Source organism: Tachyglossus aculeatus, chromosome 14 (assembly GCF_015852505.1).
Source record: "Tachyglossus aculeatus isolate mTacAcu1 chromosome 14, mTacAcu1.pri, whole genome shotgun sequence".
Taxonomy (NCBI): domain Eukaryota; kingdom Metazoa; phylum Chordata; class Mammalia; order Monotremata; family Tachyglossidae; genus Tachyglossus; species Tachyglossus aculeatus.
This window is the reverse complement of record NC_052079.1, coordinates 339,039-360,696: the sequence shown is the minus strand read 5'-3', so window position 1 is coordinate 360,696 and position 21,658 is coordinate 339,039. Positions and strand designations below refer to the sequence as shown.

The following is a 21,658-nucleotide window of genomic DNA, read 5'->3' as shown; positions in this document are numbered from 1 at the left end:
GGCCCCTAAGAGCAGGACCCCCAAACAATCTAAGGTTCCGGCAACTCTGGTCCTGATAAGGGTGAGAGAGAGGCCTACCAACCTGTTTTCTTTGGAACCCAAGGAAACCACTTCAAAAACTTCAAACTTTTAATGCATCGGGCAACCTTCTAGCAGCACAGCCCCCCTTCTTCCATCATCCTACAAGCTTTGTAGCAGAAATGATTAAGGCACAGGTTTGCACTGAGGACGAGCACTTCCCCAGTTCGGTCTTCTCCACAACCACCACCACGAGGAGGAGGGTGCAGGCCTTTCCTTAGGTGCGCTTCTTCTTTGCCAGCATAAAATACGAGCCGTCTGCATCCTGCAAGTTGAAAGCAAAAGTTGAATTGGGGCTTATTCCAGGTGGCACGGTCTCCCCAGTCTTGTTCAAAAAACTTTCTCATTTGGGGGAACTGAGTCGTGGACTACGTTCACTTGCTTGCCAGACCCGGACGAGAGCGGAGTTAAAATAAAGAGTGACCACTCTAAGTCCAGCCTGTAGTTTCGAGTTAGAGTCGTTAACCTGGCAGTGCTGGCAAATCTAGATCTTCCTCCACTGAGGACAATTCTAAGCAGAGCTGGCAGCTTTTCTCCCTTCCTGTGCGGCCATTCTGATTCAGATGCAGAATTCGCTCAGTTAAAACACACCAGAAAAGGCCGCGGTGAGTATTTAAACTAAACACTTTTTATCCATCCAAGTCCGAGTTGGTCTGGTGTAACTTAGGCACAAAAGTGTTCAGGGAAAGTGAGGCAGACAGGCAAATCTGGCCCTCTGGAGTGTAATAAAGTGCTCAGTCAAAGTACCAAGGTGCCCCCAGTGAATTGTCCCTACGGTGGGGCAGCTATGGGCATCGTTTGCAAGAGTAATGAGCAGGCAGACAGGTTCAGAAACGAAGCCAACTCAATATTAACCACAACGATGATGATGGTATTAAGCGCTTACTATGTGCCAGGCACTGTACTAAACCCTGGGGTAGACACAAGCAAATCGATCTGGACACAGTCCCTGTCCCAGGTGGGGCTCACAGACTCAATCCCCATTTTACAGGTGAGGTAATGGGGGCACAGAGAAGTAAAGTGACTTGCCCAAGGTCACCCAGCAGGCAAGTGGCAGAGCCAGGATTAGAACCCATAACCTTCTAACTCCCAGGCCCGGGCTTTATCCACTACACCATGCTGCCCTTTGGGGTAAGCGCTGACAGTCAGCTAGCCGGCCTGATTTTTGTTAAGCGCTTTACGCCAGGCACTGCAATAAGCGCCGGGGTAGATACAAGCTAATCAGGTCGGACAAGTCCATGTCCCACGTGGGGCTCACCATCTTAATCCCCATTTTACAGGTGAGGTAACGGAGGCCCAGAGAAGTGAAGTGACTTCCCCAAAGTCACCCAGCAGACAAATGTGAGCCCCCCGTGGGACAACCTGATCACCTTGTATCCTCCCCAGCGCTTAGAACAGTTCTTTGCACATAGGAAGCGCTTAACAAATGCCTTTATTATTATTATTATTATTATTATTATTAAATGGCGGAGTCAGGATTAGAACCCAGATCCTTTTGACTCCCAGGCATGTGCTCTATCCCCTAAGCCACATTGCTTCTCCAGTTCCCCACTCCTTCCTCCTTAGGAGGGCCGGTCATTTAGTACAGTGAGAAGCAGCGTGGCTCAGTGGAAAGAGCCCAGGCTTTGGAGTCAGAGGTCAGGGGTTCAAATCCCGGCTCCGCCAATTGTCAGCTGGGTGACTTTGGGCAAGTCACTTCACTTCTCTGGGCCTCAGTGACCTCATCTGTAAAATGGGGATTAAGACTGTGAGCCCCCTGTGGGACAACCTGATCACCTTGTGGCCTCCCCAGCGCTTAGAACAGTGCTTGGCACACAGTAAGCGCTTAATAAATGCCATCATTATTATTATTACAGTGCTCTGCACACGGTAAGTGCTCAATAAATACGATTGAATGAATGAATGAGTGAATTTCTCCACCCAAGGTCACAGAACTAGAGTCGGGATCTCCACAATGGCCCCAGTTCCAATCACAGTTTTGCTGGCAGGGGCCGTTCTGAAAGCAGGTCGACGCGCCGACACCGCGATAAAATGCCGTAACTGCAACCTTACCTCTCCACTCTGGAACTTCTGAATTCTCCGGGTGCTTAACCAGTTCATTAGCCACCAGCCCCAAGTGGGCATGTACTGCCAGATGTAGAAGAAGTCCAGGTAAGGGTGTTCAGCAATCCAGACCTCCTTCAGGTTGTTGGCGACGCTGACCAGAATCAACCGGGCGCAACGGGCCGTGGACATCTTGCTGTCCTGGGTCACCGTGCTGACGAATGGCTGAGAAGATTCAGGGATTCACTTGTTACCTAGAACTTGTTACCTATCCCCCTGGGATATTAGCCGCTCGATATGAGGATTGGGGCGGATCGGTGGTTTAACAGTCTGAGGAATGTGCTCAAAGATCCCAAACTTCAGCGGGGCCAGTTTTACTTGGCTCCAATTCATTCTACTGTCCCTGCGGTAGAAAGAAATCTGCTCTAAATGGGTCCAACCAGTGTGTTGACTTCCTTGGTTTTCTGAAAAAGGTGTTCGTTAAGCGCTTACTATGTGCCAGGCACTAGACTATGTGCCGGGGTAGATACACGATAAACAGGGTGGACACAGCCCCTGTCCCACATAGGGCTCAAAGCCTTAATCCCCATTTTGCCAATGAGCCTACGGCACAGAGAAGTTGAGTGATTTGCCCAAGGTCACACAGCAGACAAGTGGCAGAGCTGAGACTAGAATCCAGATTAATTAATTAATTAATAATGACATTTATTAAGCGCTTACTATGTGCAAAGCACTGTTCTAAGCGCTGGGGAGGTTACAAGGTGATCACGTTGTCCCACGGGGAGCTCACAGTCTTCATCCCCGTTTTACAGCTGAGGGAACTGAGGCCCAGAGAAGTTAAGTGACTTGCCCAAAGTCACACAGCTGACAAGTGGTGGAGCTGGGATTTGAACCCATGACCTCTGACTCCGAAGCCCGGGCTCTTTCCACTGAGCCACGCTGCTTCTTGTTGAGCAGAACACTTAACAAATGGTACACATTTACAAGTCCTTTCTACCGGAGCTCCGGGAAACTTCATACTCAGCAAAAACTAACACTTCAGGGGCTCTACTACATTCTGGTGACAGAATGTTAGAAAACGTGATTTCCCTGTATCTGTTGAGTCCCCAGTTTCTTTGACCCAGCTAAATATCTGAGCATCTGATGCCTTCCTTGTATGCCTTCCACCATAGCTGCCTGAGGTCATTTTGCTGATTTCCAGAACACTGAAAGCCCCTAGGGTGGGGTTTAAAAACCTTCATTCTTACATTTTAGAGAACTTCCAGAGTTTGAAGATTTCCCCGATTCATCCCTCTCACAGCAAGCCTTTAAAAATCTACCCTTGTTTTCTGACTTTAAAATCTTTACCTTTGAGAGTTCCTCAGTGAAGACATTTTTTACAATATTGGACTGCACAGGTCCAGGGCATACACTGGAGACTGTAATTCCTGGATACGCGAAAAGTTCAGCTCCAACACTGTGGACAAATCCCTAGCAGGAAGAAAAAGAAAATTAAACGATGCTAATTAAAAGTGACAATTTAGTTACAGTTCTGGAAGCCACGTGACCTAGGAGACGGAGTGTGGGCCTGGCAGCCAGGAGACCTGGGTTCTAATTCCAGTTCTGCCCTTGGCTTGCTGTGACTTTGGGGCATTTGAGGCCTCAATTTCCTCCTCTGTAAAATGGGACCAAGATACCTAGTTCCCTTCCCTATTATTATTACAGTTTTAAGCAGGTACTGTGTCTCAAGCACTGTTCTAAGTGCTCGTACAGATACAGGATAAACAGGCTAGACATAATCCCTGTTCTTCTCAGGGCTCACAGTCTAAGTAAGAGGGAGAACAGGCACTGAATCCCCATTTTACAGACAAGGAAACTGAGGCACAGAGAAGTGAGGTTACTTGCCCAAGGACACCCACCAGCTAAGTGGCAGAGCTGGTATTAGAACCCAGGTCTTCTAAGACCAGGCCCCTGTTCTTTCCAAAAAAGACAGCACTTCTCCACATACAACATACTATGTTAAGCGCTTATTAAGTGCCAAGCACATAGAACAGGTAGAGCATCCCCAATTTACAAGTGAGGCACAGGAAAGTTAAGTGACCGCCCAAGGTCTGAAGACAAGGCAAGTGGCAGAGCCAGGATTAGAACCCAGATCCTCCAACTTCCAGGCCCGCGCTCTTTCCACTAGACCCCGCTGCGTAGGGAGTGGAATTGGCCCAGCTGATCCTTCTTGGAACCAAATGGGGCCTGGAACCCGAGGAGCTGCAAGTCGGTACCAAAAATAAATGAAACAATTAATCAGGGGTTAAAGTTAAAAAATTCTTTAAGAATTAAGATTAAGATTAATTTTTTTTGCCAGGCAGGCAAATGGCAATCCCTTCCTACCTCACTTTGCTAATGTCCTACTAGAATCCAGTCCGCACACTTCGCTCTTCAAATGCCAACCTTCTCCCTATCCCTTGATCTTGTCTATCTCACCGCCAGCCTCCCGCCCACTTGCTGGCGCTGGCCCGGCACACCCTCCCTCCTCATCCCTGACAGACAATTACTCTCCCCCACTTCAAAGCCTTTCTGAAAGCACATCTCCTTCAAGAAGCCTTCCCTGACTAAGCCCTCTTTTCCTTCTCTTCCACTCCCTTCTGCGTCGCCCTGACTTGCTCCCTTTATGCATGCCCCCTCCCAGCCCCACAGGACTTATGTCCAGATCCGTAATTTATTTATTTATATTAACGTCTCCCCCTCTAGACTATAAACTCATAGTGGGCAGGGACTGTTTCTGTTATACTGTACTCTCCCAAGCGCTTAGTCCAATGCTCTGAACACAATAAGCGCTCAATAAATACGACTAACTGGAAGGTGCGTGGTTCGGGGGGGAAGGGGGCGCGTTTCAAACTGCCACTCAGCGGGTGGGGGAAGGTCAGGCTGAGGTGCTCTAAGCCACCCGGTAGCACAGGGAGGATGAAGCGGAGAACCCCAGGTCCTCGGCCGGGGAGCCGGATCCTGATCCTGCCGGCCGAAGCAGTGGGAGTGGGGCCGCTGCTCTCCCCCGCTCCCAGGGTCCCCGCCTGGGCCGGCCCGGAGTCACAGCCGTCCGCTATAGGAGCTGACAGTGCTGCTGCTGCTGCTGCTGCAGGAAAATGGGCAGAAGAAACTCTGACCGTCTGCACGAAGCCCGTAGCTCCATCCACTAAGAACCAAACTTCAAAAGAACCAGGCAAGCAGCGCAAGCGGCAGGAGTCCCGGTAGGAAACCCCAACGTGGAGGTACAACCCTAACATTTAATCATTACGGTGTCGTAATGACGCCTCAGCAGTGAAGGAAGCTACGTTCAGATTCGAAAGATTGACTCTCCGCGCTAAACTGTTCAATTTTCTTTGGCTCTTCTCCCTGACAGATTACCAGCCCCTGGTTTAAGTCTCTTTAGGGGAAAATGGGCTGGGAGAGCCCGACTCAAAAGAGAGGGACAGTGGAGCCGATGCAACCTCTCTGCTGGTTGCTCGCTTACACTGAACAAGAACGAGCAACTCCAGACCACGTGCGACTCTGTTCCTCGTTTCTGTTTCCCCACCACCCCAACCCAGAGTCCCATGACTCACATTAAGAGCGTGCTTGCTGGCCGCGTACCCCGAAGTCAAGGGCCCCCCAGTTATGCCCACAAGGCTGGAAACCATCACGATCTTCCCCTGGTTCCTCTCCATCATGTGAGGCAGGACGCACTTGGTCAAGGACAGCGAGCCCAGAAAGTTCAGCTCCATCAAGGCCCTGTAGACCTCCAGGTTCGTGTCCACGAACAAGGAACGCTGGCTCCTTCCACCGTTGTTGATCAAAATGTCGATCTGGGTTGACGACAGTTCAGCAAGAGTGAGTTATAAGGGAGAGTGTAACTTGGGATATCAAGGTTGGCTTCTTCATCACACAGCAGGCAAGTGGCAGAGCCGGAATTAGAACCCAGATCCTCTGAATCCCAAGCCCGCGCTCCGTCTGCTAGGCCTTGCTGCTTCTGTGGGGCTGGGTTGGTGGGAGCGGGGGGAGATCTCTGGGGACCCAGATATAGCTACCCCAATAACGTGTGAGACAGATGAAAGGTGAAAGGATGAAATAGGAGAGTTGAGCACAGAGGGAGAAGAAGAGCAGTGGTGGGACAGGGAGAATGCTACAGTGCGGTTTCAGGAGATTTGGGAAAGGATGAACACTACAGAGAGGTTTCAGAAGATGCGAGGAAGGGACAAAGAGGAGGAAAAGCACAGGCTTCTCCGGAGCCCTGACGACACATCCTCCAGCTGGGGGGCCTCGGCATCGTGAGGGGCTCTCAGCAGGGATGTACCCCGTGACCCCACTCCAGACCCCTCCCTCCCAACCCAGCCCGCGCTCCCGCCACGGAGGCGGCTCCGGCTGAGAGGACACCCACCTTCCCGAATTCCTGGAGAATGCGTTTGGTCGCAGCTTCGTGGGTGCTCCTGTCGGCCAAATCCAGTGGTAAGACCAGGATGTCTTTCTCCTGTAAACTGCTGATCTCTAAACCGAGAAGGAAGACGTCAGGGCCGGGGGCTCCTACGCACCTGCCGCCCTCACTCTGCAGCGGCGACACACGCTGACCATCTCGACTGTCAAGCCGCCCGGGGACTAACTCAGAAGGGGCAGCCGGGATGGAATCATTCAGCACAATGTCCTCGAAAACTACTCTTGAGTGAATTTCTCAATGAGTTAGTCTGATGCTAAAAAACACAACCTCTAGAAGCTTGGGTCCACCTGCTAACAGATCCGGGTGCGTCGGGAAGCTCATTCTCTGAGTTGCTAAGACGTTACCGTAAAACACCCATCAGCGGTACTTACTGATCACCTCCTGGATAGGAGGTACTGTACTAATTGCTTGGGAGAATAAACCAGAAGCAAAACGTATGCTCCGTGCCCTCCAGGAGTTTACAACCCTAATGGAGTTTAACCATTCTGAAGACACGGAAAAAGACTAGTTCAACTACCAATTTAGCACTCCCACACCACCCGAGCACCTGTGTATTCAAAACCTACCAGAGCCCTTTGGCACATAGCTCATATATACTCTTACTTAAGCACTTAATTAATATACATTTCCCCTTTTCCTTCTTCTCCCTACCGATAATCTATTTGAGTGTCAGTCTCCCCGGCTAGACTGTTAGCACCGCAAGAGCAAGAATCTTATCTACTGTTGTAGTATCCCAAACACTTAGTATAGTGCTCTGCACACCACAGGTGCTCAGTAAGTACCCTTGGTTGACTGAGAGAGAGGAGGGGTGTGGGGTGGATATCAGACAACTGGACTTCATGTCATCTGAATTCTTTCCTTTTATGACTTGCAGACTAAAACCACCTTCTAAATAGGTGGCCGTTGATGGGAATTTCCTTCCACTGGACTGTTTCTACCCACTGTGACTAAGTGCTTTTGCTATTCTCTCTGGAACTGTTTTTGGAGACAGAGTAGATCAGGCTGGGGCAGGTGGGACTACTTCTGTCACTAAACCACTGGCCGGAAAGAGACCAAAAAAAGGGGACGGCAGTACCTGTTCTTGATTGCATATGGATTACTGAGAAGAACCACTGGTCACCCACAGAGATGCTGTCCATTTTCAGGGGTACTATCTGCCTCAGCAAATCTGATGATAAGCTTTCAAATTGTGCTGTTCTCAAAGAGGGCAAGGCTACCAATAGGGTTAGGAGTGAGGAAACTCATCAGGATAAATTCTCCTCTCTTTCCCAAAATCCATAGGACTGGAATAGCCTGAATTCTTGGCCAAACAAGTTCCCCAAAGATAATTAAGCACCTAGTGCAGTGCATTGCGCCCAGTGGGCACTCAAATATGCTCATTACTATTATTACTACTAACTAAGCTCCTCAAAAGCAAGGTATTACATCTTTCTCTTCCGCCAGGCACCCGCTCTCCTGTTTCAGGGCTTGGCACTTGGGAGTCCTGAGTAAATTCCAACGGCTGGCAATCCGGTCAGGGGGACTCCTTCGATTCCACTTACCCAGGCACTTCTGCTTCACTCTTTGCAGCTCATTTTCTCTTCTTGCCGACAGCACCAGAGGACACCCCAGTCGGGCCAGCTGATAGGCCAGTTCCTCTCCTATCCCGCTGGAGGCACCGGTCACCCAGACCACCGAATTTATCAATTCCAATTCTGCACAGGGAAAGATGGGAAGTAAAAGGGTTACAATCCATTCCCAGGTTTGGATGGCTGGATGGATGTGCGCGTGCACGCGCGCGCGCACACACACACACACACACACACACACACACACACACACACACACACACGTGCGCCCAAGGTCACACAGCAAACAGGTGGTGGAGCCGGGACTAGAACTCATGGCCTTCTTACTCCCAGGCCTGTGCTCTATCCACTATGCCACGCTGCTTCCCCAGAGGCTTGTCAGGGTCCAACCTCCAGATGGGCAGGATGACCAACCGACCGACCCTTTCTCTGGAGCTGCCTGGGCTGGCTCCCCCAAACTCCCCACTCCACCCAGACCCATCATACATCATCCACAGGGGCAAGGGCCAGGCAGCAATAGATCAATCAATCAATTTATTGAGTGCTTACTGTGTGCAGAGCATCGTACTAAGCGTTTGGAGAGTACAATATAACCGAGTTGGAAGGCAAATTCCCTACCCACGATGAGCTTAGTCTACATGGCGAGACAGATATTAATATAAATAAATAAATTTACAGATATGTACATAAATGCCGTGAGGGAAAGATGTATAAAGGAAGCAAATCCAAGTACAAGGGTGACAGCAGAAGGGAGTGGGAAAAGAGAAAATGAGGACTTCATCAGGGAAGGCCTCTTGGGGATGTGCCTTCAATAAGGCTTTGAAGGTGGGGAGAGTAATCGTCTATCGGATATGAAGAGGGACAGCAGTCCAGTCCGGAGGCAGGACATGGGCAAGGGTTTCAGCTGCTAGATGACTGATTGAGGTACAATGAGTAGGTTGGTATTAGAGAAGCAAAATCTGTGGGCTGGGCTGTAGTAGGAGAGCACATGCCCCACCTGAACCATCCTAGCCCCAGGCGACTGCTTGCACTGAAGCTAAGAAAGCTGGAAGGGCTGACGGTTAAGTCAAGCAATGCTAAGGACCTAGACTAATCCAGACTACGGAAGGAAAGAGGCTGCTGGGGAGGAGTGGGTGGTGGAGGGAGCGGGCAATCCCTTTGAAAGGGAAAGGGGAGGAGGATCCAGAAACCTACAGAAAGTCCAGGAACCATGGGACAGGGTCTGTAGCCAGAACACCTCCCCCGAACCATCGCCGGGGAAAGCCCCCTCCCCATGGGCCCACAGGGCTGGAAAACCTCGTGGCAACTGTTTAAATGTCAGGAAGGGGTGGGGGGTGGGGGGCAGAATTCCCTGGAACTGCTGACAGAACACTGGGAATGGGGGAAAGGGAAGGGAGAGGGCAGCACTCGGACGCAGACAGTGTAAACTCTCTGAGAACAGTGCCTGAGTCTTTTTTCTGTTAACAAACTTCCCCAAGTGCCCAGTCCTGTGCTCTGCCCACAGTAGACACTCAGTACAGATGCTCGAATGCTCAATAAATGATTGTAAGAATGAATGAATGTTTGGTAAACACCACCGACAGATCAGCTCACCCATACTGGGCCCAGAACCTAACCCTAGGAGACCCTAGGAGGCCTCCAGGAGGCCTTCCCAGACTGAGCCCCTTCCTTCCTCTCCCCCTCGTCCCCCTCTCCATCCCCCCATCTTACCTCCTTCCCTTCCCCACAGCACCTGTATATATGTATATATGGTTGTACATATTTATTACTCTATTTATTTATTTATTTATTTATTTATTTTACTTGTACATTTCTATCCTATTTATTTTATTTTGTTGGTATGTTTGGTTCTGTTCTCTGTCTCCCCCTTTTAGACTGTGAGCCCACTGTTGGGTAGGGACTGTCTCTATGTGTTGCCAATTTGTACTTCCCAAGCGCTTAGTACAGTGCTCTGCACATAGTAAGCGCTCAATACGATTGATTGATTGATTGATGATTTCCACTTTATCTTGAAAAGTGGTCATTTGTTCCTCCCCACTGTTTCCTGTCTGAACCAACCTGCCTCTCCCTCCCTCTCAGCCCACGCACCCGCAGCGTGTGGGTCAGGCTCTGTGTCCGATCTGATGACCTGGAAGCTACCTTGAAGCTATCTTGTAGCTATGAGAAGCAGCGGGACCTAATGGATAGAGCCCGGGCCTAGAAGTCAGAAAGACCTGGGTTCTGATCCCGGCTCCGCCACTTGTCTGCTGTGTGACCCTGGGTGAGCCACTTCACTTTTCTGGTCTTCAGTTGCCTCATCTGTAAAAGGGGGATTGAGACTGTGAGCCCCACGTGGAACAGGGATTGTGTCCAACCCGATTTGCTCATATACAGTGCCTGGAACATACTAAGCACTTAAATACCACAATTATTATTACTACCCCAGTGCTCAGCACAGTGCTTGGCACCTGCCAACTGGTGAATAAATACCAGTCTTAGTAATTTAGCCAATTTCCTCTCCATGACAGAACATTCCCTCCAAACCCATCATCAGGGAAGCTGCTCTGGATGTTTTTAAACTCTCAATCTATCCAGTCCCCAGGCTCTTCTCTCCCCACCTACTCAGTGACTTCTCCAGGGACTCCGGGTGGGGAGACCCGGTTCTGTGCTGACTTTCCCTGGTCAGGTTGGATCTTGCCTCAGAGCTCCTCGTGCCAAAACACGGTTTCTGATCCTCCCGGTTTGCCAGGCTCGGGAGCAAGGACTGGCCAATCTATAATTGCCGGGGTCCCCTCCCGACACCCAAAACGGGCCGGGCTCTACAGGGCGTGACTGGCTGATGGTGAGGCTTAAACAGCCAGGCCAAGTTTCACAACTTCCCCTCCAAAGTCACTCTCTCCAGAAGTTCCAGTGTTGGTCATTCAGTACCAATTATGGTCTTTTTTAACACGCTTTCTATGGGGTAGATACAGATAATCAGACCGAACACAGTCGCTGTCCTTCACGAAGCTCACAGGGTAAAGGGGAGGAGAGTGGAAACAGAGCGCCACTTGGGTCTAAAACCTCCCACAGTCTGATCCAGTCTCTTCACACCACCTGCTTGAAGAAACAGTTTGGGAGCAGGGATGTGACTGACACATTTTTAGGGCATGAGCCCCGTGAGAAACAGAGACCATGTTTAATTCCCACTGTGTATTTTCTCCCAGCACTCAGTAATAATAATAATGTTGGCATTTGTTAAGCGCTTACTATGTGCAAAGCACTGTTCTAAGCGCTGGGGAGGTCACAAGGTGATCAGGTTGTCCCACGTGGGGCTCACAGTCTTAATCCCCATTTTACAGATGAGGTAACTGAGGCTCAGAGAAGTTAAGTGACTTGCCCAAGGTCACACAGCAGACATGTGGCGGAGCTGGGATTCGAACCCATGACCTCTGACTCCAAAGCCCGTGCTCTTTCCACTGAGCCACGCTGCTTTCTACAGTACAGTACAGTGCTTTGTACCCAGTAAACGCTTAGTAAATACTATTACTACTACATTTTCCTCGGGAAACCCCAAGCTGAAAAACGAGTCGGTGAATCAAAGGTTTGGATGGGGCACCTACTCTTTGCAGAACGCTGGGCAGGGCACCCACTGTGCGCAGAGCACCGTACGAGGCACACCCCCCCCCCTCTTTTAGACTCCCCTTTTAGACTGTGAGCCCACTGTTGGGTAGGGACTGTCTCTATATGTTGCCAATTTGTACTTCCCAAGCCCTTAGTACAGTGCTCTGCACACAGTAAGGGCTCAATAAATACGATTGATGATGATGATGATGAGAAAAATCTTTCCCCTCTCGCATCCAGCTTTCTCCCCAGCTGGGTGAGGACATTTTTAAAATTCACTTTGGTCTCTCTTGATAGTCCCTGTCTAGTTCCACTGTGACCTGCCACTCTTCACAGGCCTTTCTGGTTCCCCACCTGAGAGCTTCCACTGTTTGAGAAAGGAAAGACCCTTGCCCCGATCAAACCTCTTTCTCTATGTCTACGACATGCAGGGTTTCTGGACGTTTCACATCCCGGGACCCGCCTTGTACTTAGATAGCCCTCACTATTTATAAACAGTCTCCGGGTGGGGCAACTGTTTTTGGCTACTCCTTTCAGTTTTCTACATGGTAAAGTTAAGGCAGTTGTAACTGTGGCTTCCTTTTCTACAACGTAACATCCGTCCCGGGGGCAGACGGGGGGAGGAAGGAATGAATCCCCACTTTACAGATGAGGAAACTGGGGCACAGAGAAGTGACTCACTCAAGGTCACAGAGGGGCAAGTTGCAAGACAGGGTTTAGAAGGCAGGACTTCTAATTTTCAGACGCCCAGATAACCGTGTGCCTCATCAATCAATGTGGCTTAGTGAGACGCAGCGTGGCTTCGTGGAGACAGCTTGGGCCTGGGTGTCCGAAAGACCTGGGTTCTAATCCGGACTCCGCCACTTGCCTGCCGTGTGTGACCTTGGGCAAGTCACTTCACTTCTCTGGGCCTCAGTTACCTCGTCTGTAAAATGGGGGCTAGAGTGTGAACCCCATGTGGGACAAGGACTGTGTCCAACCTGATTAACGTGTTTCTACCCCAGTGCTTGGAACAGTGCTTGTCACAGAGTAAAGCCCTTAACGATTTATTCTATCTATCTATTTATTTTATTTTGTTAGTATGTTTGGTTTTGTTCTCTGTCTCCCCCTTTTAGACTGTGAGCCCACTGTTGGGTAGGGACTGTCTCTATATGTTGCCGATTTGTACTTCCCAAGCGCTTAGTACAGTGCTCTGCACATAGTAAGCGCTCAATAAATATGATTGATGATGATGATGATGATGAGTACCATAATGCTGCCAACTTGTACTTCCCAAGCGCTCAGTACAGTGCTCTGCACACAGTAAGCGCTCAATAAATATGATTGAATGAATGAATCAATCATACTTACTGAGCACTTACTGCATGCAGAGGACTGTACTAAGCACTTAGGAGAGTTCAATCCGACCGGGTTGGCAGACATGTTCCCTGCCCTCAACAAGCTTACAGACCAGGGAGACAGATGTTAATATAAATAATTTATAATATGTAATTTATAGATGAAGCAGCGTGGCTTACTGGAAAGAGCACGGGCTTGGGAGTCAGAGGTTGTGGGCTCTAAACCCGGCTCTGCCACTTGTCTGCTGTGTGACCTTGGGCAAGTCACTTAACTTCTCTGTGCCTCAGTTCTCTCATCTCTAAAATGGGGATTAAGACTGTTAGCCCCACAGGAGACAACCTGATTACCGTGTATCTACCTCAGCGCTTAGAATAGTGTTGGTATATAGGAAGCAACAAATACCATCATTATTATTATTATTGCTACATAAGTGCCACATCACAGAGTCTTTCTTTCTGTGGTGGTGTGTTGTCTCATATCATGGCAGGGGAAAGAGAAGGAAGGTACTACTTCAAGTTCAAAGTTCTGTTCAGTATATACCAAGTGCCAGCATTACGTGGCTCAGTGGAAAGAGCCCAGGCTTTGGAGTCAGAGGTCATGGGTTCAAATCCCAGCTCCGCCACTCATCGGCTGTGTGACTTTGGGCAAGTCACTTAACTTCTCTGGGCCTCAGTTACCTCATCTGTAAAATGGGCATTAAGACTGTGAGCCCCACATGGGACAACCTGATCACCTTGTAAATTCCCCAGCACTTAGAACAGTGCTGTGCACATAGTAAGCACTTAATAAATGCCATTATTATTATTATTATTATTATTATTATTATTATTATTATTATTATTACCAAACGCAAACAGTTTTTAGCAGCCAAAATGAAGGTGGCGAGGAATTGCCCCATCTTGACCAGGCTGACTGCAGTTAGCTCTACATGACAATCACAGTAAATACTAGATGGCTGCCTTTTGCGAAATTCATGAAAATGGACTTCTCCATTTCCACTCTGGAGTTATGTAATACGTCAATAACCTAACAGACATGGTTGTCTGTCTCCCCCTTCTAGACTGTGAGCCCGTTGTTGGGCAGGGACCGTCTCTATATGTTGCCGACTTGGACTTCCCAAGCGCTTAGTACAGTGCTCTGCACACAGTAAGCACTCAATAAATACAATTGAATGAATGAATGAATTATATTCTGAATTCCACGAAATTCCCCCTCTATACTGGGAGCTCTTTATGGGCAGGAAGTGTTTCTACCAACACTGTGATACTGTACTCTCCCCAGTGCTTAGCATAATGCTGTACACACAGTCAGCACTCAATAAATACCACTGATTGATGGACTGATAACACCTCAACTTCCCACTGCAAAACCTTATTAAGCCAGGTTGATTTTCCTCTCTAGTGGCAATGCCCCAGCAGGGCCTTCCAGTTCCTAGAAGCAAAAAAACAGAAAGAAAAGTGCAACTTTGGTGTGCTGCAATCTGGCCACAAAAGCCTCTGGGGCAGGAATTAATGTGTTTAAAAAGCCCACCTGAAAGATCATTTGCCTACAAATATTCCCCCATCTGACCCTCATTTCACGTTTCCATACACGCACAGACCCCTGTCCAAAACTCACTGCTGGCCTCTCGCCCTACTCCCCCAACACAAACACACACACACAAACGAAACACTATCCAGCTTACTGACCACATTTGAAGACCTAATCCGGACTCCACCACTTGCCTGCCGAGTGACCTTGGACAAATCTCTTCACTTCTCTGTGGCCTCAGTTACCTCATCGGTAAGATAGGGATTAAGACTGTGGGACATGGACTGTGTCCAATTCGATTAGCTTGTATCTACCCCAGAGCTAAATACAGTGCCCGACACATAGTAAGCACTTAACAGATATCATTAAAGAAAAAAAAAGCTTAGCAAAATGGAAGTAAATTAAAGCCCGGGGAGAGAGTCAGGCAGAGAGTCCCGTCGTCTTGCTACTTTGTTGCCAGGACATTCCCAATGGCAGAAATTCCCGCTTGTGTCACGAAGAATCAGGGCAGAGGCGAGGGAGGGGAAGGGTGGACTTTGCCTGCCCCTCCGCACCCCTTCCCCTCCCATGCTGTCAATGTCCACTCCAGCAGAGTCATCATCATCATCAATCGTATTTATTGAGCGCTTACTATGTGCAGAGCACTGTACTAAGCGCTTGGGAAGTACAAATTGGCAACATATAGAGACAGTCCCTACCCAACAGTGGGCTCACAGTCTAAAAGGGGGAGACGGAGAACAAAACCAAACATACTAACAAAATAAAATAAATAGAATAGATACGTACAAGTAAAATAAATAGAGTAATAAATATGTACAAACATATATACATATATACAGGTGCTGTGGGGAAGGGAAGGAGGTAAGATGGGGGGAATGGAGAGGGGGACGAGGGGGAGAGGAAGGAAGGGGCTCAGTCTGGGAAGGCCTCCTGGAAGAGGTGAGCTCCCAGTAGGTCCTTGAAGGGAGGAAGAGAGCTAGCTTGGCGGATGGGCAGAGGGATTGGGGGCATTCCAGGCCCGGGGAATGACGTGGGCCGGGGGTCGATGGCGGGACAGGCGAGAACGAGGTACGGTGAGGAGATTAGCGGCGGATCACCCCCGCAGGAGGGGAGTGACCCCCTTGACCTGCTAGGACTCCCTTGATCCCCTTCTTACTGTGAGCCCATTGTCTCTATCTGTTGCCGAACTGTACTTTCCAAGCGCTTAGTACAGTGCTCTGCACAAAGTAAACGCTCAATACGATTGAATGAATGAATGAATGCAAGAAGGACCTTTCCCAACCCAGCAGTGGCAGCCCCACCCTCTCAGTCTACATCTCCAGTCCTGACCTTTCTTCTACCTTGCAATCTCACATTTCCAACTGCCTCCATGATATCTCTACCTGGATTTCCTGCCAACAACTCAAATTAAACACATCCAAAATCGATCTCCTTGTTTTCCCGAAACCTATCCTCCCACTGTCTCTCCCATTACTGTAAACACCACTATCCTCCCTATATCCCAAGTCCATAACCCTGGTGTTGTCCTCGACTCAACTCCCTCATTCCACCCACAGAATTCAACCTGTCGGTTCTACCTTCACGACATTGCTAAAATCTGCCCTGTCCAGCGTGGCTCAATGGAAACAGCACGGGCTTTGGAGTCAGAGGTCATGGGTTCAAATCCCGGCTCCGCCACTTGTCAGCTGTGTGACTTTGGGCAAGTCACTTCACTTCTCTGGGCCTCAGTTCCCTCATCTGTAAAATGGGGATTAAGACTGTGAGCCCCCTTGGGACAACCCGATCTCCTTGTAACCTCCCCAGTGCTTAGAACAGTGCTTTGCACATAGTAAGCGCTTAATAAATGCCTGACGGTTGGAGGGGGCGGGATTTGAACCCATGACCTCTGACTCCAAGGCTCAGGCTCTTTCCACTGAGCCACGCTGTTTCGATTGAATGAATGACTGAATGAAAAGGACTCGACAATCTGCAGGGGAAGACGGACATGAAAACAGACGACAGCAAGCGGGGAATGGCACAGTGGAACTGCTGAGGGCTCCCAGTCCTTAAGGGGTTCAAAGCCATGGGCACGAGTGACCCGGGGGGCAGGAGGATCATCATCATCAATCATATTTATTGAGCGCTTACTATGTGCAGAGCACTGTACTAAGCGCTTGGGAAGTACAAATTGGCAACATAGACAGTCCCTACCCAGTGCCCGCGTCCGCGGGGGTCCCACTGGGTATATGGCCCCTGCCAGTTCAAGCCCCCGCTAGGACCCCATCCTTTCTACAACCCCCTGCCAGGGCTGCTGGGGTCCCGCCCAGTGCCCACCCCCTACCAGCCCTTTCATTCATTCATTCAATCGTATTTATTGAGCGCTTACTGTGTGCAGAGCACTGTACTAAGCACTTGGGAAGTCCAAGTTGGCAACATATAGAGATGGTCCCTACCCAAAAGCAGGCTCACAGTCTGGAAGGGGTAGATAGGCAACAAAACAAAACGTATTATCAAAATAAAATAAATACATACCAGTAAAATAGAGTAATAAATACGTACAAACATATATACATATATACAGATGCTGTGGGGAGGGGAAGCCGTACTGAGAGCTCACCTCCTCCAGGAGGGTTTCCCAGACTGAGCCCCCTCCTTCCTCTCCCCCTCCCCATCCCCCCAGCCTTCCCTCCTTCCCCTCCCTACAGCACCTGTATATATGTTTGTACAGATTTATTACTCTATTTATTTTACTTGTACATATTTGCTATTCTATTTATTTTATGTTGTTAATATGTTTTGTTCTGTTGTCCGTCTCCCCCTTCTAGACTGTGAGCCCACTGTTGGGTAGGGACCGTCTCTATATGTTGCCAACTTGTACTTCCCAAGTGCTTAGTCCAGTGCTCTACACACAGTAAGTGCTCAATGAATACGATTGAATGAATGAATGAGTATTTATTACTCTGTTTTACTTGTACATATTTACTATTCTATTTATTTTATTTTGTTAATATGTTTTGTCATGTTGTCCGTCTCCCCCTTCTAGACTGTGAGCCCGCTGTTGGGTACGGCCCGTCTCTAGATGTGGTCAACTTGGACTTCCCAAGCGCTTGTCCAGTGCTCTGCACACAGTAAGCGCTCAATAAATATGAATGAATGAATGAATATTACTCTATTTTACTTGTACATATTTACTATTCTATTTATTTTATTCTGTTAATATTTTGTTTTGTTGTCTGTCTCCCCCTTCTAGACTGTGAGCCCGCTGTTGGGTACGGCCCGTCTATAGATGTGGCCAACTTGGACATCCCAAGCGCTTAGTCCAGTGCTCCGCACACAGTAAGCGCTCAATAAATACGATTGAATGAATGAATGAAAGGGCTGGTAGGGTAGGGAAGCAGCGTGGCTCAGTGGAAAGAGCCCGGGCTTTGGAGTCGGAGGTCATGGGTTCAAACCCCAGCTCCACCAATTGTCAGCTGTGTGACTCTGGGCAAGTCACTCAACTTCTCTGGGCCTCACTTCCCTCATCTGTAAAATGGGGATTAAAAACTGTGAGCCCCCCGTGGGACAACCTGATCACCCTGTAACCTCCCCAGCGCTTAGAACGGTGCTTTGCACATAGTAACCGCTTAATTAATGCCATTATTATTATTAGGGCCCGTCTCTAGATGTGGCCAACTTGGACTAATCAAGTGCTTAGTCCAGTGCTCCGCACACAGTAAGCGCTCAATAAATACGATTGAATGAATGAATGAAAGGGCTGGTAGGGTAGGGAAGCAGCGTGGCTCAGTGGAAAGAGCCCGGGCTTTGGAGTCGGAGGTCATGGGTTCAAACCCTGGCTCCACCAATTGTCAGCTGTGTGACTCTGGGCACGTCACTCAACTTCTCTGGGCCTCACTTACCTCATCTGTAAAATGGGGATTAAAAACTGTGAGCCCCCCGTGGGACAACCTGATCACCCTGTAACCTCCCCAGCGCTTAGAACGGTGCTTTGCCTATAGCAAGCGCTTAATACACACCATCATTATTATTAGGGCCCGTCTCTAGATGGGGCCAACTTGGACTAATAGCAAGCGCTTAGTCCAGTGCTCCGCACACAGTAGGCGCCCGATAAATGCGATTTAATGAATGATAGGAGGTAAGGCGATCATCATCATCAATCGTATTTATTGAGCGCTTACTGTGTGCAGAGCACTGGACTAAGCGCTTGGGAAGTACAAATTACAAAGTACAAAGGCGATGGGGAGGGGAAGTGTGGGAAGGCCTCTGCCCCCGGCAGCCGGTCCCCTCTCGGGCTCCATCCTTTCTCCGGGGTCCCGGTGCCCCCCGGTGCCCCTTGGGTCGTACCGGGTGTGCGGCCGCGTCTCTCGGCCCCCATGAGGGTGAGGTCTCCGTCGGCCCTGGCGAAGCGGTACAGCTGCAGGAGCAGGGCGAGCAGCAGCAGCAGGGCGATGGCCACGGCCAGCGAGGGCACCATGGCAACGATCCCGACCCCTCTTCCAATCAATCAATCCTATTGAGTGAGCGCTGACTGTGTGCAGAGCACTGTACTAAGCGCTTGGGAAGTGCAAGTTGGTAACATACGGGGACAGTCCCGACCCAACAGTGGGCTCACAGCGCCGGGTGGCCCCTCCTCTCTCTTACAGCGCGGCCCAGCTCCGCCCCGGGGCGGTGCCCAGGCACGCAAGGGCACCCGCCTCTGCACCGGTGCCAGCCCTGTTGCCGCCCTCGGCACCCAGTCGATCAATCAACCAATCGTCTTTATTGAGCGCTTACTGTGTGCAGAGCACTGGACTAAGCGCCTGGGAAGTCCAAGTTGGCAACATAGACAGTCCCTCCCCAACAGCGGGCGCACAGTCTAGAAAGGGGAGACGGAGAACAAAACCAAACATATTAGCAAAATAAAATAAATAGAATAGATATGTAGAAGTAAAATAGAGTGATAAATACGTACAAACATTTATACAGTAGATGCACAGTTGCCACTTTGCGCACACAGTAGATGCACAGTTGCCGCGCTCTGCACATGATGGGTGCACACTTGCCTCGCTCTGCACACGGTGGGTGCACAGTTACCTCGCTCTGCACACAGTAGATCAATCAATCAATCAATCAATCGTATTTATTGAGCGATTACTGTGTGCAGAGCACTGGACTAAGCGCTTGGGAAGTCCAAGTTGGCAACATAGAGAGACGGTCCCTACCCAACAGTGGGCTCACAGTCTAGAAGGGGGAAACGGACAACAAAACCAAACATATTCACAAGATAAAATAAACAGAATAAATACGTACAAATAAAATAGAGTAATACATACGTACAAACATATATACATTCATTCATTCATTCATTCGATCGTATTTATTGAGCGCTTACTGCGTGCAGAGCACTGGACTAAGCGCTTGGGAAGTACAAGTTAGCAACATAGAGAGACGGTCCCTACCCAACAGTGGACGCACAGTCTAGAAGGGGGAGACGGACAACAAAACCAAACATATTCACTAGATAAAATAAACAGAATAAATACGTACAAATAAAATAGAGTAATACATACATACAAACATATATACATTCATTCATTCATTCATTCATTCAATCGTATTTATTGAGCGCTTACTGTGTGCAGAGCACTGGACTAAGCGCTTGGGAAGTCCAAGTTGGCAACATAGACAGTCCCTCCCCAACAGCGGGCGCACAGTCTAGAAGGGGGAGACAGAGAACTAAAACCAAACATATTAGCAAAATAAAATAAGTAGAATAGATATGTACAAGTAAAATAAATAGAGTGATAAATACGTACAAACATATATACATATATACAGTAGAGGCACAGTTGCCACGCTGTGCACACAGTAGATGCACAGTTGCCGCGCTCTGCACATGATGGGTGCACACTTGCCTCGCTCAGCACACGGTGGATGCACAGTTACCTCGCTCTGCACACAGTAGATCAATCAATCAATCAATCAATCGTATTTATTGAGCGCTTACTGTGTGCAGAGCACTGGACTAAGCGCTTGGGAAGTCCAAGTTGGCAACACAGAGATACGGTCCCTACCCAACAGTGGGCTCACGGTCTAGAAGGAGACGGACAACAAAACCAAACCTATTCACAAGATAAAATAAACAGAATAAATACGTACAAATAAAATAGAGTAATACATACATACAAACATATATACATTCATTCAATAGTATTTATTGAGCGCTTACTGTGTGCAGAGCACTGGACTAAGCGCTTGGGAAGTCCAAGTTGGCAACTTAGAGAGACGGTCCCTCATCATCATCATCATCAATCGTATTTATCGAGCGCTTACTATATGCAGAGCACTGTACTAAGCGCTTGGGAAGTACAAATTGGCAGCATATAGAGACAGTCCCTACCCAACAGCGGGCTCACAGTCTAAAAGGGGGAGGCAGAGAGCAAAACCAAACATACTAACAAAATAAAATAAATAGAATAGATATGTACAAGTAAAACAAATAAATAAATAGAGTAATAAATATGTACAAGCATATATACATATATACAGGTGCTGTGGGGAAGGGAAGGAGGTAAGATGGGGGGATGGAGAGGGGGACGAGGGGGAGAGTAAGGAAGGGGCTCAGTGTGGGAAGGCCTCCTGGAGGAGGTGAGCTCTCAGTAGGGCCTTGAAGGGAGGAAGAGAGCGAGCTTGGCGGAGGGGCGGAGGGATTGGGGGCATTCCAGGCCCGGGGGAGGACGTGGGCCGGGGGTCGATGGCGGGACAGGCGAGAACGAGGTACGGTGAGATTAGCGGCGGAGGGTGCGGGCTGGGCTGTAGCTGGGCTGTCCCTACCCAACAGTGGGCTCACAGTCTAGAAGAGGCCTCAGTTACTTCATCTGGAAAATAGGGGTTAAGTCTGTGAGCCCCAGGTGGGACAACCTGATCACCTTGCATTCCCCCCCGGTGATTAGAACAGTGCTTGGGACATAGTAAGCGCTTAACAAAATACTACTACTAATAATGATAATGATGGCATTTATTAAGCGCTTACTATGTACAAAGCACTGTTCTAAGCGCTGGGGCAGATACAAGGTGATTAGGTTGCCCCACATGGGGCTCGCAGCCTTCATCCCTATTT

The 21,658-nt window shown here is 49.1% G+C and overlaps 1 protein-coding gene across 1 annotated transcript; it reads right to left on the bottom strand.

Moving 5' to 3' along the window:
- Positions 1-111: 111 nt before the first annotated feature.
- On the bottom strand, positions 112-19,123 carry DHRS7 (dehydrogenase/reductase 7). Its single transcript, XM_038756521.1, has 7 exons — positions 18,904-19,123; positions 8,104-8,256; positions 6,509-6,615; positions 5,697-5,936; positions 3,469-3,591; positions 2,131-2,346; positions 112-343 (listed from the first exon to the last, which is right to left on the bottom strand). Exons 1-7 carry the CDS (start codon positions 19,031-19,033, stop codon positions 296-298), a joined length of 1,017 nt encoding a protein of 338 aa, XP_038612449.1. The 5' UTR covers positions 19,034-19,123; the 3' UTR covers positions 112-295.
- Between the last annotated feature and the right edge of the window lie 2,535 nt (positions 19,124-21,658).

Bases quoted from the DNA above. Each gene is read 5' to 3' on its own strand.
- DHRS7 (XM_038756521.1), bottom strand. From the start codon at position 19,033: ATGGTGCCCTCGCTGGCCGTGGCCATCGCCCTGCTGCTGCTGCTCGCC. The intron at 8,257-18,903 runs GTACGACCCAAG...TTCCCTGTGCAG, and splicing joins GAGACGCGGCCGCACACCCG to AATTGGAATTGATAAATTCG. The intron at 344-2,130 runs GTAAGGTTGCAG...TTCAACTTGCAG, and splicing joins AGAAGTTCCAGAGTGGAGAG to GATGCAGACGGCTCGTATTT.